Consider the following 21,316-nt stretch of genomic DNA (forward strand, 5'->3'; position numbering starts at 1 on the left):
TCACCTAACCTAATTGGTAGCAACGGTGCTGGGTTTTGTAATCCTAAATGCCTCTGTGACCTCGGGTACTTTTTTTCTTTCCCCAAGCCTTAATTCGTGTATAAGGCAATGGCGGGACAAAAAGAATTGCTTTGAAGCGCTGTCCATTTCCAAGGAGCTGAGATCGGGAAAGGTCAAGGTCAAGGTCAGCGGCCCCGGGATGGGGGGTTTGACCCCGTCTGTGAGCCTCCAAGCGTCCCTCACTTCCCAGCCGCAGCTTCAGAGGCCAGTATGGGAGCCCCGGAAGTGTTTCCCCCCAGCGGCCGGGTTAACCAGGGACTGTCGGAGCGGGGAGCGGGCGGACGGCGACCATCAGCAAAGACGCTCTGCCTTTTGCAGCGAACAAGATCCGGTTCCAGTAACGCCGCGCTGGGGAACGTTTACAAGCTAGTCGAGGCTTGAGGATATTTGGGTGGAAGGGCTTGGACGTCAAGGACAAAATGAATGAGTCACAAGTGCTCCAACAAGCCTTTTGCCTCTTCCCCGCCCCCGCTCGGGTTTCTCTTTGGTATCACTTCAGGGACTTGTGACTGTCGCCAGGTCAGTAAGGGCGAAGAAGGAATGAAGTAACCCACGCCCCGGAAGCCTTCCTGGCAGCCACGTAGTACCCGGCAGTCACGTGCTCCTCTCTGGTCTCCAGTGCCCACGGCTCTCCCCTCCTCCCCACCTTCCTCTCCCCGCCCCCACAGGATGCTCTGGAGAGACGGACGGAAGGAGAAGCTGCGTTCTCCCGGCCACTCGCCCTCCCATATCCGGCTTCTCGCCCGGTTCCCCGCCCCCCCTCCCCCCCCGCCGGAAGCCCGGAGCGGCCCGCTAGCCCCGCGCTCTTGCGGGCTCTCGGTGGCTGTGGCGGAGCCGCAGGATGGGGGACAAGATGGCGGAAGAGGAGTGAGTGGGATTTCCGGGCAGCGGTGGGGCTTGTGGGCCCCTCAGGGTGGGGGTGGGGCCCGGGCCCTTGCCGGGGCGGGGCGGTTCGGTAGCATCTCCGAGCGGCTTCCCCGCCTCCAGCCTCGCGACCTGGGGCCTGTAGACAGCGACTCCGCCTCCCGCCGCGGCCCTACGGTAGTCAGCCCCCGAGGGTAGGGTCTAGGTTACCTCCTCCCTCGCCGACTTTTGACAAATGTGGAAACTGAGGTCTATTACTGAGAAAAAATTTTCCCGCAACTCGGTTCCGCCCCCTCCCCCATTCAGAAGGCCCCGCCCCTTTCCCGAGGGAGGTTTTTTTTTTTTTTTTTTTTTTTTGCGGGGGTAAGGAAGACTCTTTTTGCGGGGGTAAGGAAGACTCTAGGCCTGATCTTGGGAATGGAGAAGCACTTAGATAGATGGACATTCTCCCGAAAGTCCTCTTGACCACCTGTGTTCTGAGGGGGTCTGACCCAGGGCAGAAAGTGACGTGCCCAAAGTCATACCGTGGGCAAGATGGGAGCAGACTCCATCTTCTCTGGCGTCTGATATCTCAGTCCGATTAGAAATGTTGAAGCTGATGTGGGCAAGACCCAGATCAGATCCGTTTTCGGACACTTAGTAGCCGTGTGACCTTGGACAAGTCACTAACTTCATTACATCCGTTTCCTCTAATGAAAAGTGAGCACAATAATGGCACTCATTTTGCAGTATCATTATCCGATTTCAATGTGATAATGTATGCAAAAGTGTTTTGGAAATCTTAAAACTACGGAGATCAGTACGGGCTCTTCCGGTGGCTACCAGAACGAGGTAAATTCTCTTTTTACAGATGAAAGCAGAGGGTTGGAGAAAAGCAGCAACAAAAGCATGATTTTCCTTGCCACTCGTCACTTGGAGTGAGAGTTATTCGTGGAGTTATTGGAAGGAATAATGATAGAGGCAAGCTCGTTCATTAAGTCTGGTACTCCCTCGATTTGGCTCATTTTATCCTCTCCACAATCCTAGAAAATGGGTGCTGTTAATATTCCCATTTTAAAGGTGGAGACAGTTGCTGATTTGCCCACTGGGCCACGCAGCTGGTAATTGTCTGGGATTGAGTTTGAACTTGGGTTTCCCTGACTCTGGGCTCAGCACTCTTAGGCACTGCTGCCACCTAGTAGAAGTTTGGATTCTTTTGCAGTGTCCAAGTTGTGCTCTTGGACAAATCACTTCATTGACCTCATCTGTAAAAAAGAGGTTGATTTCTAAGGTCCTTTGCTGCTCCTAAATCGTATGACTCTTAACTCAAAAGTGTAGTGTTATTCCTCCCCCCCCCCCCTTTTTTTAATAGGTGAGGAAACTAAGATTTGGGCATGATAACTTGGCTATTATTTTCCCTGTGGGATTGAACCCTTCCTCAAAGGGACAGAATTCTTTCCATTTCACTACATCCCCTATGTTTCCAAGCCACTTCTGTACTTGCCAGTAGACAGTACTTAGATTGCTGACAACATGACTCAGTTTATGAGATGACTTTCTAAAATATACACAAATACAACACGGAAGTCATTTTTTTATATCATAGCTTTTTACATTGTCTCTGTAGGGTGGAAACATTCTTTGGGGAGTCTGAATAGACTTAGGAAATCAAAACACTTCGGTTTTCTTTCTTTGCTTTTCCCCTCAAAAGTGGAAAGAGTTTTGGTTATAGACTTTGTAGTAATTATAGCCTATGGCATAATGATAATAGGTTAATTAAAATTTTCCGCTACTTTAGTAATAGTGGTACATTCATGTAGCACTTTGCAAATATCCCATTTTATGTTTACAACAGCTCTAGCTGGTAGGTGCCTTTTAAAAATTCCCATTTTGCTGATGAAGAAACAGGCTGAGAGAGGTTAAGTAACTTGCCCAAGTGTCTTACACAAATAATTTCTCCAGGCTGAATTTAAACTAGGATGTAACTGACTCCAGGCCTGATGATCTGTCTTCTGTGCCATCAGTTGTTTCTCTCTTCTAATTTTGAGGCATTCCCAGATGTATCTTGGCTATAATGATAGAATGGCATTACACCACTACCCATGTTACCTTGGACAAGTCACTTATTCTCTCTAAATCTCAGTCTCTTAAACTTTAAAATGAGAAGATTGGGCTAGATGATTTCTAAGGCCCTTTCCAGTTGTAAATCTCTGACCCTGGGATGTTGTAGTAGGTCATTGTTTTAGAGCTGGACAGTGAATAAAGCTTGTTCTTTTAATTGCTTATTTAATAGTTTGTCACCATATGTATTTCTGCCTTAGGGAGGCATTCTCTCTTTATCTCACTGCTTCATTTGTGTCTTCTGACAGGTTCCTCAACACAACCCATGAGGGTCCCAATATAACCCTACATACCACCCTGGCCATCACCACCAAGCTGGTGCTTCCAACTCCTGCCAAACCCATCCTCCCAGTTCAGACTGGAGAGCAGGCTCAGCAAGAGGAGCAGTCCAGTGGCATGACTATATTCTTTAGTCTGCTTGTTTTAGGTGAATTGAAATGCTATCATTTACTTGTTTGAAATATCATATATTGTGCCTCTATGGAGAACACTCATGTTTGTTTTCCTTTGCCCAGTTTTCTCTGCTATCATTGAAGAACAATGATCCATTCATAACCTATTACTGCCTTTATAAAATACTGTTTAGCCTTCTTAAAGGTATTTTAAAATATATACTTAGGGTATCTTGAAGCATAGCTCGGAAGAGAGCATTCAAAATACTTATTGAAACATTACATGATTCTTTAGCATCAAGAATAGTGTGGGAGAGTTGATGGAAAGTACATAACAACTTTGGTTAGATAATGGACACAAATGACCCTGAACTAAAGAGAAAATGTCATGACCAAAATTTTGTTGGCTGAGGAAAGGCAAAATTTTAAATTATTTCCCCTTTTTTTAGTGCTTCATTTATATTTCTGACTAGCTCATATTCTTTTAGGAGAGTGCAAGACCAGAATGAACATTTTTTGTCCAGCTGTGCTCTGGGTGCTACATTTCAAATAAATATGCGATGTCTTTTTGTTTATCATAATTATGTCAGAAATGGTTTGAGTGTTTGTAATATAGTAGTTTTATTTGAAAGCTTAGTATTTGAATTCTAAATTGCCTTTCTGTATTCTATTTGGATTTATTAAGCATTGATAGCTTCTTGTTTGCAAATCTGTTAGGATAAAATTCTTTGGGTAATAATTAAAGTAATTCAGGAGAATATTTTTCTTGCAATGCAACCTGCAGATGAAAAACAATTCCTTTCTTGATTAGGAAATCTTTATTACCTAAAATCTTCCTTTGAGGCCAAAAGAGGGTCTTTATTTTATTTAATGTTGCAGGTAACTTTATTATGTTAAAGAACATAAAAGAAGAAATTTTTTTGTAAATATATATTATATACATCTTATTCCCCCATAAAGAGATAAAGGTGGGAAAAGGAGGTAGAATTTTAAGATAGACTTTATAGTAAGCGTTTTATACCTGTTTTTTGAATTGGATTTGTTGAATTGAATATTTAATATGGGCTTGTGTCAAAGAGTACAAAACAGGTTTCTACCGCTTGCTGATGAATCAGCACAAAAATCTTAGATTTTATAGTTTCCTTGGGCCAAAAAAAAGTGTTTAGGTCTAATTTATATAGTGCTACTTTTCTCCCTTGAGTAACTCTTCCAATATAATTCTAGAATCAAATTTAATAGCAGCTGGATTTTGGTTTTTTGTGTTTGTTTCTTTTTGCGTTCTTTTTTTTTTTTGTGTTTTCCACAATTGATTTATGAATTTGTGTCTCTGTAGCTGTTTTTTGGAATATTAGTAGGTACCAGTAGAATAGATTAAAACTTTTTAAGTGAAGTAGGTTTCTATTTGCACAATATACCTATTTATTTCTGATCAGAGATTCAAATGATATGCATCTAAGGTCTTAAAAAAAAAACCAATGTCCTAATGTGAAGTGATATGCCATTGCACTTAAATTTATGAACCATAATGAGTAGAAAGAAATTAGGACGTTTTAGCACAGGCAGCAGAGAGTGAGTCATTTTATTACAGAATATAGATATGTCTCACATTGTATGTCACCTCCTTGCCTTTATTCCTACAATTTAAATTAGGCCAGAAAAGAAATTGTAAGATTTTTGGTGTCTCTGATCACTGTGGGTGCCAAGAAAATGGAGCTGATTTGATTGTGAGTCAGAGCTTTTAACAGGTGAAAGTACAATTGGCATGCACAGTATGTGCTTTCCACTAGTTTATAACTTGTTTCTAGGGATTGAAGAAGAATTGTCAAATAAGATTGGGTGCTTATAGGTTTTCTTAAGTGTCATAATTCCAATTTATGAATATGTTCTTTGACATTTGAAATCATTTGGTTAAGCACTTTATACTGACAAACTTAGACCAAAGCTGTGTATACATACAAAACATTTTTTCCTATAGAAAGTATTTTATTTTGAATGGATTAAAGAGTAATGGAGATTGTTGGAATTGACAAATTCATGCTTTAATATTATTTTTGTAATAACTTTTTAAAAAAAGTTTGTGTTTATTAAGTAGCCTTGGGAAATTGACAGTTGATGATATAGTATTTATGATCTAACATGGGATAATATTGGTTTTACATTGGATTAATTAAATTGATGATGCTGATTTAGAATATAACAATTAATTTTTAACAATGAAAAAAGCATAGATAATGCCATGACATGCCAAATGTGTTTTTCAGCCATTTCATTAAAACCCATTGAGCACTGGCATTACATTTTGTTTTACTAAAACAAGAAAAAACAGATAATTACCAGAATGCAAATAAACCAAAAAATCTAGCTCTATCTTACTAATTTGAAAATAACATCAACATCCATGCCATAAAACTATAATGGGTTCAGGATCATTAATGTGATCAACTAAACCAAAGGAAAGTTGTAATTACTTTTTTAAACATTGGGAGGATTGCACTTTTGCACTTTGAGAATCACTGGTGTTAACTTGTGGGATACATAACAAGCATGCTGACTTATTTTCCCTCTTCTTTTCCTTTGGTATTAAAATTGCAAAAATGTTATTTGATGTGGATGTCAGGAACCAATTTATTGATCATTTCAGTTTGCCTTAATTAAAAATGGGGAGAACAAAGTAGGATTATTTCTAATTAGATGCCATATAATGTGATAGAAGAATTTCTTTGTCTCTTTATTCTACTACAGCTGTATTTACATAGAGGCCAGGTATTTTAAAATTAGGGACAAAATATGTTTATAGCTTTTAAAAATCATCATTCCATAGGTTGATTCATAATCTGTCATTTGTTATCTCTCTAAATTAAGATTACTTCAAAAAGAAAAAAAAAATTCATGTACATTGAAAAATATCATTGACTTAAGCTTTACTTATATTTCAAATAAGCCAGGTTTTATGGAAAAGTACAACCTATATTGAAACCAAAATGGTAGTTTTCATCTATATCAAGGGATTAAAAAAATATGAAAAAAATTATTTTAATAATATTCTATCAGATTTTTATTTGCATTTAAATGGTTGTTAGGAAATTGCCTGTTTTAACTTTTTTTTTTCTTCCCTTGCACAGCAATTTGCATCATATTGGTGCATTTATTGATCAGATACAGACTACATTTTCTGCCAGAGAGTGTTGCAGTTGTCTCTCTAGGTAAGTGGTTAAAATTTGATTAAATTAAAGCTATTAATGAGAAGTATCCCCTTTAACAAAGGATTTAAAAAGTAAAGAGGAAGAAGAGAAAAGAAATTCAGCAAAACCAATTAATAAATTGGAAAATCTGATGTTACTTGAAATGTATTACACCTTAGACCCTTCATCTCCACAAAAGAATCTCACATCTCTTCTTTGTGGCTAAGCTTATTCTTTTTAATATTGCAACATTCATTTTTGAATGCTTTTTGGTTATTACTTTCTATTTATATATTTTAATCATTGACTATATATCTGTGTGAGTATATATACATATTTATGTATTTATTTGATTATTTCCAGATTTTTGATAGTCTTTCCTTAGTCCAACCCCTATTGCTTATCTATTGCATTTGATACTTCTCCTGGATATTATATTATCTTTGGGTTTTTGTAACATTAATTCCCTCTTAATTTGTCTCTCTAATCCTTTTTTATTTTATTTATTATCCATATCATACCCCTTAATTGTGGATCCTCCTCAAGATTCTGTGGGTCCTTTTCTCCCTTTATACTCTTTAGGAAACTAAATTCCCATGGGTTTAACTATGATCTCTTTGGAGGTTGACTCTCAGATCTGTATATATATAGCCCCAATCTCTTCCTCCTTGCTTTTTAATTCCATAACACCAGTTACCTCTTGAACATTTCAAATATGGATATCCTGGAGATATATTAAATTTAACTTCTCTAAAATTAAATTCATTATTTTTCCTGTGAAAAACTTTTTTCCAATGTTCCCCATTTCTGGTTTAAGGTAACACCTTCCTTTCAGTTCTTCACATTCATAAGATTCAAAAAATTCATAAAATCCTAAACTTCTCTTTCTCTCTTATACTATATATCCAATCAGTTTTAAAATCTTGCCATTTATATCTTTATAACATCTCTTAAATCTGTCCCCTTCGCTCTATTCACATATTACCACTCCCTCATCACCTCTTGCCTAGCTTATTGCAACAATCTCTTAATTGTTCTTTTTTGAGTCTCTTAACACTAGCGTACGTCCTATATGCTGTAGTCAAAGTAAGTTTTCTCATTGTGACTCTTTACTTAATTAGCTCTAGTAGATTCCTCTTAGCCCTAAGATAAAATATAACTCTCATTTTGCTTTTTTCTTTGAAAAATTTATAATTTTTAGCATTCATTTGAAAATTTTTTTGAGCTCTGAATTCTCTTCTTCCCTCTCAACTTTTACCTACCCATTTGAAAAGGCAAGAAATGTGATATTATTTATATATATGAAATTATGCAAAACATATTTTTATTTTTAGCTATATTGCCCAAAAAAAGGCAAGAAAAATCAGATGAAAAAATGATGCTTCCATTTGCATTCAGACTTCATCAGTTCTTTTTTTTCCCATCAGTTCTTTCTCTACAGGTGAATAGGATTTTTCATTATAAACCTTTTGGAATTGTTTTAGATCATTGGTTGCTCAGAATAATAAAGTCATCATAAATCCACATAAATCACCACCATTTTTACATATCACCAACAAAATCCTGAAAGAAGGGATAGTAAGAGATACCCATTCAAAATAATTATATAAAATAAATAATATAGCATAAAATACCTGGGAGTATACTACTTTCCAAGACAAACCCAGGAAGTATATGAACATAATTATAAAACACTTTTTATATAAAGTCAGATTTAAATAAATGGAGAAATAATAATTGTTCATGGGTGAGCAGGGCCAATATAATAAAAATGACAATTTTATCTAAGCTAATTTCCTTATTCAATGCCATTCCAATTAAATTACCAAAAAATTATTACAACTGCATTATACAATGCTAATTACCAAAACTATCTGGTACAGCCTAAGAAATAGAAAATTGGGTAGAACAAAAGGTTAAGGATATCAAAGGAATTAATGGGGAAAATCTAAAGGAAGGAGGTGTAGCTGCTATACCAGGTTTTAAACTGTTTAATAAAACTATGTGGTATTGGCTAAGAAATAGAAAGATAGAACAAAGTAGACACACAATAGTTAAATGATCATAGTAATTTTGTAGTTGACAATGTAAAGATTTAAGTTTTGGGGCTAAGAATACACTATTTGATAAAAATTGTTGGGAAAACTGCATTCTGGCAGAAACTAGGTATGGATTAATAATATCTGGCACCATTTACCAAGATAAGGTCAAAATGGAAAACATTACCTAGATGTAAAGGGAGATACAAGAAAATTAGAACGTGGAATATGTTACCTATCAAGACTTAAGGATAGAAGAATGGTGGTGACCTTAAGTTTAAAAGATTTTGTACAAATAAAACTAATGTAGCCAAGATTAGAAGGAAAGTAGAAAATTGGAGGTGGGGGAGTGGATTTTATAGACAGTTTCTGGGATAAAGGTCTTATATTTCAATTATATAAAACTGTCAAATTTATAAAAATGTGAATTATTTCCCAATTGATAAAAAAAACAAGGGATGTGGACAGGCCGTTTTTAGATGAAGAAATCAAAGTTATATATAATCATATGAAAAAATACTCCAAATCATTATTGACTAGAGAAATAACAAATTATCACAACTTTGAGATAACATCTCACACCTACCAGACTGGCTAAAATGATAGAAGGGAAAAATGATGAATCTTGGAGGGGATGTGGAAAAATTTGGACACTGATACCATATTGTTGGAGTTGTGAACTGACCAATCATTATGGAAAACAATTTGGAGTTATGCCCAAAGAGTTTTAGCTGTATATACTCTTTAACTCAGCAGTACCACTGTTAGAACTATTTCTCAAGGTGAATGGGGGGGAAAAAAGAAATTATATGTTGTAAAATATATTTTAAAAAAAGAGAGCTAGCTCTCTTTGTGGTAGTAAAGAACTGAGCATGAAGAGAATGCCCATCAGTTGAGGAATGGCTGAAAGAGTTGTATTGTATGATTGTGATGGAATACTACTGTGCTGTAAGAAATGATGAGCAGATTGATTTTATTTTATTTAATAGCCTTTTATTTACAGGTTATATATATGGGTAACTTTACAGCATTAACAATTGCCAAACCTCTTGTTCCAATTTTTCATCTCTTAACCCTCACCCCCTCCCCCAGATGGCAGGATGACCAGTAGATGTTAAATATATTAAAATATAAATTAGATACACAATAAGTATACATGACCAAAACATTATTTTGCTGTACAAAAAGAATCAGACTCTGAAATATTGTACAATTAGCTTGTGAAGGAAATCCAAAATGCAGGTGGGCATAAATATAGGGATTGGGAGTTCAATGTAATGGTTTTTAGACTCTGAAATATTGTACAATTAGCTTGTGAAGGAAATCCAAAATGCAGATGGGCATAAATATAGGGATTGGGAATTCAATGTAATGGTTTTTAGTCACCAGCTCTGAAGTCAGGAGGACCCGAGTTCAAATGTGGCCTTAGACACTTAACACTTCCTAGCTGTGTGACTCCGGTCAAGTCACTTAACCCCAATTGCCTCAGGGAAAAAAAAGTTACATCAAAATTAGGGTAGCTCAAAAGAAAAATTGGCAGAGTTAAGGTAGAAATAGTAATCATGTTATATAAATGAGGTGCAGAGGAAAAATAGACACAGAAGCATTAGAGAAAAGAGAGCTCATAGATCTGAAAACCTACTCACATCAGGAATAAGTTCAATAGGCAACACTACATATATATAAAGGGTATAGCATCCTTCAAAATCTATAAAGAAATAAAAGAAGAGGGATGGGCTGACCAGGAAACAAAGAGTGAGGGAAGAACATAAGAGAGGGATTTCTGGGATGGGGTAGTAAGTTAATAGCAAGGCAAGTTATGGAGCAGAATTTAATAAAGAGTCAGCAGGGATAGGAAGGTTGTGTGTGTGTGTGTGTGTGTGTGTGTATCTTCATTTGTATACATAAATATATATATAAATATATCTTAAGTATAGGTTGCTTGGATGTGGGGGGGGGGTGAAAGATAGAAAAAAAGAATAAAGTAAAAGTGCGTAGCAGAGAAAAGAACAGTTTACAAGGAAATAAAAAGAAAAGATGGACACGTGAATATAATTTCTTCTACTAATATATAGTTTTTTAAATTGGTTTTTGTTGTTGTATATTTTGAATTCTCCCTGATATTCTGCTGGGCATATGACAATGTTTTCTCTTGTGTTTTGTTTCATTTTGTTTTGTATTGCTTTTCTATTTTTCTTATTCTCTTTCTTCAAATAAAATAAATTTGGGAAACAAAAGAAAAAAAATCATTTTGTTTTGTATTCCTTTTTTGTTTTTCTTTTTTTTTGTATTTTGTTTCTTTAAATAAAATAAATTTTTTTGGGAAAAAAGCTTGGATCTTTGGGTTTATCAAACACTAGATTGCTATGGTCATTTTAGTACTGTATATTGTGTGTCTAATCTATTTCACTGATCTACCATTCTATCTCTTAGCTAGTATCAGATTGTTTTCATGATTACCCTTTTGTAATATAGTATGAGATCTGCTACTGCTAAGCTACCTTCTTTCATATTTTTTTTCATTAATTTTCTTGATATTTTTAACTTTTTGTTTTTCCAGACAAATTTTATTGTTATTGTTTTCTAGTTCTATATAATAATTACTGGTAAGACACTGAAAAAGTAAGTTTTGTGGATTTGTCATTTTTATTATATTGGCTAGACCTACTCAAGAATAATATTTCTATTGTTTAAGTCTATTTATCTAAAAAGTGTTTTGTAATTGGGTTCATATAGTTTTTGGGTCTGTCTTAGCAAGTATATTTCCAAGTATTTTATATTACCTGCCATTATTTTGAATGAATTTTTTCTTTCTGTCTCTTCTTGCTGGATTTTGTTGGTAATATGTAGAAATGCTGATGATTTACTTTGAGTTTATTTATATTCTAAATTTTGCTAAAGGTATAAATTATTTCAACTACTTTTTAATTAAAATTTTTTTTCTTATTAGTCTTTTATTTTTCCAAATATACATATAATTTTCAACATTCAATTTTGTAAAATTTTGTGTTCCAAATTTTTCTCCCTCCCTCACTCAAACCCCCAAGACACCATGCAATCTGATATAGGTTAAACATATAAAATTCTTTTAAACATATTACCATATTTGTCATGTTATGCTAGTAAAGTCAGACCAAAAGGGGAAAAAACCATGAGAAGGAAAAAGCAAGCAAACAAACAAAAAAGTGACAATATTATACTTCAATCCATATTCAGTCTCTATAATTCTGTCTCTGGATGCAGATGGCATTTTCTATCTCTAATCTATTGAAGTTTAATCACTACTTTGCTGTTCAACATGCTGTGTTGGATGCTAAAAAAAAGTGCTAGAAATGTTGGCTTTAGTAATAAGAAAAGAAAAAGAAATTAAAGGAATTAGAATAAGCAATGAGGAAATAAAACTATCATTCTTTGCAGATGATAATGATGATAAAGAATTCTAGAAAATCATCCAGAAACCTACTGGAAACAATTCACAGCTTTAGCAAAGTTGCAGGATATAGAATAAACCCACACAAATCATCAGTATTTCTATATATTATCGACAAATCTCATCAGGAAGAGATAGAAAAATTCCATTTAAAACTACTGTAGACAACATAAAATACTTGGAGTCTACCTACCAAGACAAACCCAAGAACTATATAAACACAATTACAAACACTTCTCACACAAATAAAATCAGATTTAAACAGTTGGAAAAATATCAATTGTTCATGGCTAGGCCAAGCTAATATAATAAAAATGACAATTCTGCTTAAATTGGTCTACTTGTTCAATGCCATACCAACCAAACTGCCAAAATACTATTTTATAGAACTAAAAAAAAATAATAACAAAATTTATCTGGAAGAATAAAAGGTCAGTATTATCAAGAGAATTAATACAAAAAAAAAAAAAATACAAAGGATTATGGCTTAGTAGTACCAAACCTAAAATTATATTACAAAGCAGCAGTAATCAAAACTATTTGGTATAGGCTAAGAAACAGTGTTGAATCAGTGGAATAAATTAGATATATACAATACACAAAATAAACCATAAAATAATCAAAACCTATAGAAATCTAATATTTGATAAATCCCCATACTCCAACTTCTGGAATATGAACTGTTTGACAAAAATTACTGGAAAAACTGGAAAATAATATATCATAAAATTGGCATAGACTTACATCTCACACCCCATACCAAAATAAGGTCAAAATGGATACATGATTTGAACATAAAAGATGATACTGTAAACTAGCAGAAAAAGGGATAATTTACCATTATGAAAGGGAAAATGGAAAACTGACTACATTAAATTAAAAAGGTTTTGCATAAACAAAACCAATAGAAAGAAAATTAAAAGGGAAGTACAAAGCTGAGAAAAAATCTTTACATACAGTATTTCTGATACAGGACTCATTTCTAAAATATATAAAGAACTATGTCAAATTTATAAGATACAAGTCATTCCCCAATTGATAAATGATCAAAGATATGAACAGGCAATTTTCAGATGATGAAATTAAAGCCATTTATAGTTATATGAAAAAATGCTCTAAATCACTATTGATTAGAGAAATGAAAATTAGAACAACTTTGAGGTACCACCTCATACCTCTCAGATTGGCTAAGATGATAGGAAAAGATAATGATGAATATTGGAGGGGATGTAGGAAAACTGGGACACTATTAATACATTGTTGGTGGAATTGTGAAACGATCCACCCATTCTGCAGGGCAATCTGGAACTATGCCCAAAGGGCTTTAAAACTGTGCATACCATCTTTGAACCAGAACCATGACTGGATCTGTTTTCCAGTGAAATCATAAAGGAGGGGAAAGGACCCACATATGCTAAAATGTTTGTAGCAGCTCTTTTTGTAGTAGCAAAGAGTTGGAAAAGGAGAGGATCCCATCAGTTGGTAAATGGTTAAACAAGCTGTATTATATGAAGGTAATGGAATGTTACTGTTCTATAAAAAATGGTGAACAAGCTGATTTTAGAAAGGCCTTTGAAAGATTTACACGAATTGATGCTGAATGAAACAAGCAGAACCAGGAATACATTGTACACGATAACAGCAAGAATACATAATGATCAACTATGAAAGACTTGATTCTTCTCAGTGGTTCAGTGATCTGCATCTAGAAAAAGATCTAAGGAGACTGAATGTAAATCAACACAAGCTTTGTTTACTTTTTTCTGTTTTTTTTTTTTATCTCTCTCCCATGGCTTTTCTCTTTTGCTCTGATTTTTCTCTCCCAACATGATACACAAAGTAATGTGTATTAAAAATAAATTCACTATAATAAAAAAGAAAAAAAAAGTTTCTTCCCCAAGAAGTTTTAAAGTCATCATTTTCTATTTGTAGATTTTTCTAAAAATTAATTTTACATATAATTTTTTGATGTAACAATTCATCTCAGGAAATAAAAAAACTTTTCATAAATTACATTCTCTGAAATAGTTTTCTAAGTTAACCTAAAAAACAATTACATCTGTGCATACTGTCTTTGGTATTTCTAGTTCTATTCTATACTATTCTATAAAAAAATGATGAACAAGCTGATTTTAGAAAGGCCTTGAAAAGATTGATGCTGAGTGAAACAAGCAGAACCAGGAATACATTGTATGCAATAACAGCAAGAATATGTGATGATCAACTATGAAAGACTTGTTCTTCTCAATGGTTCATTGATCTGCATCTAGAAAAATATCTAAGGAGACTGAATGTAAATCAACACATGCTTTATTTACTTTTTTCTGTTTCTTTTACTTTTTTTTATTTTTATCTCTCTTCCATGGCTTTTCTATTTTGCTCTGATTTTTCTCTCCCAACATGATACAAAAAATAATGTGTATTAAAAATAAATTCACTATAATAAAAAAAAAAATTTCTTCCCCAAGGAGCTTTAAAGTCATCATTTTCTATTTTGTAGATTTTTCTAAAAATATTTTACATATAATTTTTTGATGTAACACATTCATCCCAGGAAATAAAAAAAACTTTTCCATAAATTACATTCTTTGAAAGTTTCCTAAGTTGCCTAAAAAACAATTACATCTGATAATAGATGCTAATTTTCACTTTTTTTAAAAAAAGAAGGGAAGGATTTGTTTTATAATTTTAAACCAATTGTATCTAAAGATTTCTAAAAATTAGATGTTTTAAAGGAAGAAAACATGAACCTTTAGAATTAGAATGTAAACATAATTCTCAGTAGTTAATGAAAGTATATAATTGAAGTGTTAATGTGGATTTAGGTATTCCGTGTTGCATTCTTTAGAGGAATAGCTCTAGTGGAGAAAGAAGTAAAGAAGGAATTAAATGGAAGTAATTGAAAATAATTGTGAAATTGATGGCAAATGTTTAAATAAACTTTTTTATAGATTTGAGGAGCAAAATAGAAGTATTAGAAAAAAATTGTTAATGAAGCAGATAACAATATTCTTTTTTCTTGCTTTGATAGAAACAGAATAGATCATCCTTCTTCTTGAATAGTCTGTTTTTAATTGAGGCAAATATATTGATATGTTTGAGAATACTTTTAATCTCTGTCTTGACATTTATGCAGTCATGAACCATAAAAGAGATAGCTATTTGTATGTCATTGGAATGGTCTCAGTTTATTTCCTTAGTCCTTGTTCCTCAAAAATGTTGAAACTCCACTTCTAACTTGTAGGTAATTTGATTTTTCTAGTTTTCCCCTTCTCTGACCTCAATTTGAACCCCTGTCTCCAGATGTGAACAAATAATTTGATTACTGCCTAATGATCTTTCTCTACAGCTACTAGAAAACATTACATATCTCTTTCTAAGTATTTCATTACTACATTGTTTTGCATAGAATTTCATAATGTTTCATGTGAAGTAATAATATAGTTATAGTCTTAGGCAATACAGTAATTACTGATTAAAAATATAATTATAGCATTATAAAACAGCTACAGAAACTATATTACTGTAATGAAGCTTGGTTCGAATTTTATATGGAGAAGAAAGCAATTAGCACAATGCATTGCACAAACACTTAATAAATAGCTTCCTTCTCTATATCTCAAAACTCTTTGATGCTATCTCCAGACTCTTCCCCTTTATTCTAGTCTCTGATAAAATGATGACTCTTCTTGCTAAGTTTGCCAGCTATTTTACATAGTATCCTCAATTTCTCCTTTTTTCTCTGATGAACTACTTTTACTGTTGTACATATTCTTTTCCTAATCTTTTATCTCTTTTTCTACTGACTTTTTTCCCTGCTCTTAAAAACATGTCTAGGTTTCCCTTACCCTTAAAAAAACCTTTACTTAACCAAACCTTCCCACTTAAGCTAATACCCTAAATCTCTCTTTCCACTCACTTCTCAAGCTTTTTCAGTTTAGCTTCTGACCTGATCACTTGATTAAAACTGCTGCCTCCAAAGTTATTAATACTTCTTTAATTGTCAAATCCTGTGGCCCTTCAATCTGTATCCTTGATCTTTACTAGAATAATTTCCATTTGGATGCCTTGGAGATACCTCACAACATATAAGAAACCAGAACTCATTGTTTTTTAAACTATCCCTCTTCAGAACTTCTCTATTTTTGCTGAGTCTGTATTTTCTTCTAGTTCTAAACTTAGGAGTTCCATGCCTATATATATATATATATATATATATATATATATATATATACATATCCAAATCAATTGCCAAATCTTATTGATTCTATCTCCACAAATATGGACTAGGAGAAAGCAATAAAGTCTAGTTTTCTTTCATAATTATTCTAGCAAAGATCAAGCAAGGCTACCATACCAAGTAGTGATTAGAAAAACCAAGGAGAAATCATAGTTACTTGTTGGAATCTTTACAAACTGTTAAACCATTAGATATAGACATTACATATATACATGTAAAATCTCATTAAATATATTTCTACATTAGGCATGTTGTGAAAGAGGAATCAGAATGGGAAAAACCATAAGAAAAAAAAAAAAACAACAAAAGTGGAAATAGTAAGCTTCCATCTGCATTCAAACTCCATATTTCTTTCTGTAGATCTGGTTGACATTTCCCATCACAAATCTATTGGAATTGGATCTCTGTATTGCTGAGAAGAGCTAAGTCAGTCTTTCAGCTTTTCTGAAATTTGCTACTCATCATTTCTTACAGAACAATAGTATTCCACTACAACTTGGTCACATATTCCCTAATTGATGGGCATCCCCTTGATTTTTAGTTATTTGCTACCACAAAGAGGGCTGCTATAAACATTTTTGTATATGAAGGTCCTTTCCCCTTTTTTATGATCTCTTTGAAACACAGACCCAGTAGTGACACTGCTGGGTCACAGAGTATGCCTTTGGGCAGAATTCCAAATTGTTCTCTAGAATGGTTAGATTAGTTCACAAGCCCACCAACAATGTATTAATATTCCAATTTTCCAATATTATTTCCCTTTTCTGTCATATTAACTAATCTGATAGGTGTGGGTAGTACCAGAATTGTTTAATTTGCATTTCTATAATCAGTAGTGGCTTATAACATTTTTTCATATGACTATAAATAACTTTAATTTCTTTGAAAACTGTTCATATCTTTTGACCATTTATGAACTGGGGAATGATTTGTATTCTAATAAATTTAACTCGGTTCTATATATATTTTAGAAATGAGCTTGGCCTTGAATCTGAATTCTCTCAATTGTTGCCAAGTTGATAGTCTGAAAGCATAGGTCTGACTGCTGTTCCCTTGTTCAGGAAATGATAGTGAGCTTATTATACAGTACTATCCTTCACATATTCTTCATTATTCCTTGCTATTCCTCATACTCAATATTTCATCTTCCCCTTTGTGACATTGTAGAGATTATCTGTCCCTCATCTCTGTGAGACATTTCTTCCTTCATCTTATCTCTTTATTTTAGAATACCTAGTTTCTTTCAAAAGTAAGCTCAGGTACTACCTTCTACAAGAAACCTTTTCTGTATTCCCTAGCTGCTAATGCTTCCCCTCCAAAATTACCTTTTACATACACACACACACTCAAACAATATTTATTTGTTGTGTCTTTAGATAGAATGTAAGTCCCTTAAACTAGGAACTGTTTTATTTATTTCTTTGCATCTCCAGTGTCAGCAAAATATCTGGACTGTAATTAGTACTTAATAATTGCTTAGTAATAGGTTATGTGAAAGAAGTTTGTAGTAACAATAAAAAGACCTCCAGCTTTAAAATAAAAATTGAAAAGCTTAAAAAAGATGAGGAGAAAGATCTTAAAATCCCTAAAAGAAGATTAAGATAGGTATAAATATAAATTGATTGGATTTATTCTACTCTAACAAATAATTTTGCATTATAATAGTATATTCATCTTAACTATTTATAAAAATAATAAAGTTTGCTAGATAGTATAAAAATTACTTTTTAAAAACTATACATTAAAACACCTGTCTTCATGTAAAAAGATCTATATAATACTTGTTACTACTAGATGAAAGTTTCAGTAATAATGCATAAATATTATATAATTGGGGCAGTAATTGCTAATAGTGATATTTGTCTTATAATCAAAGACATTATAATATGGGCAGAAATTCCAAATAGCATAATCATAGCTAATTTTTTTAAATAAATGGATTTTAAGTATTATGGGAAAATATAAAATATTATTGAGATATAGTGAAATGAAACTATCGTACCTATAGTGTACTTATTCATTTAGAGTCCTCCTGAATACTACTGCATTTATTTCTAACTTTTCCTCAAGAGATTTTTAGAATCTTTCATCTTCTCTTTTAATTTTACCAACTAATTTTGCCTTTATATCAGTTATTTCCAGACATATCTTTTCCTCTTTTCCACCTTCCTTTAGAGAAAAAAGAAAGTAAGCAGAATTCTATAATGCTGTAGTCCATTGAGGGTAGCACATATTGTTCTATTTCTTTAGTTCTCACTATTTCTTCAAAGAAAGAGGGAAATATAGTGCCTCATCTCTTTGGAGATCTTCTTATCTTTTCTAAAACATAAAAATTTATTTTAGAGTTTGTATTCCATTTTTCTTTATTGCAACATCAATTCTGTTTAACATATTTATTCAATTCAACAAATTTATTTATTAGTATTAATCTGGAAAGGTGAGTAGATATAATTTAGAAATATGGGTTTATATATGTTTCCAGGAATATTTTCTTGAAAAATTGCTTAAGCTTGTGGTGGACATTTCGATTATTTTTTTTAAAGTCTAAGCTTCTTTTTTTTTAATTGAAGTTTTTTGTTTTCAAAACGTATGCAAGGATAATTTTTCAACATTTACCCTTGCTAAACCTTGTGTTCTAATTTTCCCTTTTCCCTCCTCCCCCTCTCCCCTAGATGGCAAGTTATCCAGTATATGCTAAACGTGGTAAAATATATATGTTAAATTCAATATAGGCATACATATTTATACAATTACCTTGCTGCACAGGGGAAAAAAAATTAAATCACCTCATTGTTGAAGAGTCAAGTCCAACACAGTTGATAATCACATAATCTTATTGAGGCTCTGCTCACTTCACTAAGCATCAGTTCATGTAAGTCTTCTTAAATCAGTCTGCTCATCATTTCTTATAGAAAAATAATATTCTATTACATTCATATATTCAGCCTTTCCCCAGTTGATGGGCATTCATTCAGTTTCCAGTTTCTTGCCACTACAGAAAGGGCTGCCATAAACATTTTTACACATGTGGGTCCTTTTCCCTTTTTATGATCTCTTTGGGATACAGACTTAGTAGAGACACTGCTGGATCAAAGGGTGTGCACAGTTTGATAACTTTTTGAGCATAGTTCTGAATTGTTCTCCAGAATGGCTGGATCCATTCACAGTTCCACCAACAAAGTTTTCCCACATCTCCTCCAACATTTATCTTTTCCTGTCATCTTAGCCAATCTGAGGGGTGTGAAGTGGTGAAATTGTTAATTTATATATAACTTTAAGCCATCAACTAAGAGTTCTAAGCCACAACTCATTATTACAAGTAAACACTTAATGGTGAAAGTATGACATTGAGAAGTTGTAAGAAGTGTTGGAAAAATGTATTCTGCATTTTAGGCATAAATTGACCAAAAACAATTTTTATTTATCATTATTCTAAATCCAAGCATTCCTAGTCTAAATTAGTATCACAGTGTCTTAAGTTGGCAGAGACCACTTATAACCTACAATGATTCTTTCTTACTCAAGAACATTTGGAGGAACATTTACAGGAATCATGAACAAGGTAAATTACTCCTTGTCTTTATTTGGTCACCATCATTCAAGGGAGGAATACTTCTTGTATCTGATTTGGAGAGAGGAGCAAGATTTAGTTTCAGAAGTGGTTAGGATGCTAGATCTGAAATCAGGAAACTTAACTTTATGAGATCAAATCAGGCCTCAGTTCCTCATCTGTAAAATGAGCTATAGAAGGAAATGGCAAACCTCTCCATTATCTCTGTCAAGAAAACCCCAAAATGGGGTCATGAGAGTTGGATACAACTAAAAAACAACTTACCAAACCTTGAAGAAACTCTTAGTATTCAGAGTAGCCAATGATTGAGGGGAAACCTTAGAATTAGTGTAACATTGATGAATATAGGCCTCTCACTGGGCTAAGTAGTTGTTTCCTTCTCCCTGCTGCACTGGGGCTGAGCTGAATCCTTCCCTGTGCCTTTATTTGATGGGTCGTTTAGGATATAATTTTTTTTTTCTCTTCAATTTCTACTCCCTCTCTTCTTTCTCCTAAAATTTATTAGCCGTACCCTGTAAGAACACTTAAGCTTGTCTTTTAGCTTAGAATCTATGTGGGGAGCTGATTAGGTCCATGAGGTTTCTTTCTTCCCTCCAATCTCATTCTATTTTATTGAATATCAGACAAAAAGTAATATAATCATAATAGTTCGGAGACTCCAGTTAGTAAAATTCACAGTATTAAGGCAGAGATTTGTCTCTCTTCACTGATTTAAATGAATGTTTTATCTTTAGCTAACCTCAGGTTTCTTTTATGTTTGAAGCAAAAATCAGGATACAGGAGATGTTTAGGAGATATGAACAGGACAGATAGGGAAGGAAAAATGGCAAAAAGAGTAGTCCTTGATAAAGTATTCCCTCATTAAGAAGAACTGAGTTATCTCTTTAAAAAACTTTCAAAAAATTTCAGCACAAGTCTTATTTTGCAAGATGCCTAAAAGGGGCTAATGGCTTTCCTAGATATCTCTTTCTCTACTATAGTTCAGCCCACTTTTCAGTTTCTTGCTTTCTCTTTTGCATGTTGCATCTGTGCCACCAATTCCTTTTGATTTAGCTAGTTAAGTTCTGGGTGAGACTGGGGATAGTGAATCATATTGCTATGGCTGTTCAACTCCTGGAAATCCTTACTCTTTTCAGTGAATGCTAGTATAAGATAATATCAGGTATTACAGGTATTAGAAAAAACTTTTGCAAAATTTATAATTTAACTTTACATTTTGAATTTAGTCACCTTTACCATAAAAATATGTATATGCCTATACATATAGATATCGGTGAATTTATCATTAACACCATAATTTCTCCCTTTCCTTATGATTATGTTCAGAATTTTTAGTGTGTATATGTGTAAATATATATGTGCATATATACATATATAATACTCTTAGCTCTTCTCACCTTTGCCTTATTTCATTTAGAGCTTTCCTATATTTCTCTAC

General features: G+C 33.6%; 1 protein-coding gene across 4 annotated transcripts in view; it reads left to right on the plus strand.

Annotated features, from left to right (window-relative positions):
• Positions 1–306: 306 nt before the first annotated feature.
• SLC9A8 (solute carrier family 9 member A8) overlaps positions 307–21,316 on the plus strand; it is a 104,836-nt gene continuing 83,826 nt past the window's right edge. The window contains exons 1-3 of one of the 4 annotated variants that reach the window (XM_031951612.1): positions 307–927; positions 3,273–3,451; positions 6,539–6,619. In XM_031951612.1, coding sequence (XP_031807472.1) covers positions 902–927; positions 3,273–3,451; positions 6,539–6,619 — 286 coding nt within the window. In that variant the 5' untranslated portion in view covers positions 307–901. Of the gene's footprint in view, positions 928–1,306; positions 1,756–3,272; positions 3,452–6,538; positions 6,620–21,316 lie in introns of those variants that run through there. The other 3 variants (XM_031951616.1, XM_031951613.1, XM_031951615.1) reach the window with 3 other exon arrangements.

This window comes from Sarcophilus harrisii, chromosome 2, assembly GCF_902635505.1.
Source record: "Sarcophilus harrisii chromosome 2, mSarHar1.11, whole genome shotgun sequence".
In the NCBI taxonomy this organism is placed as follows: Eukaryota; Metazoa; Chordata; class Mammalia; order Dasyuromorphia; family Dasyuridae; genus Sarcophilus; species Sarcophilus harrisii.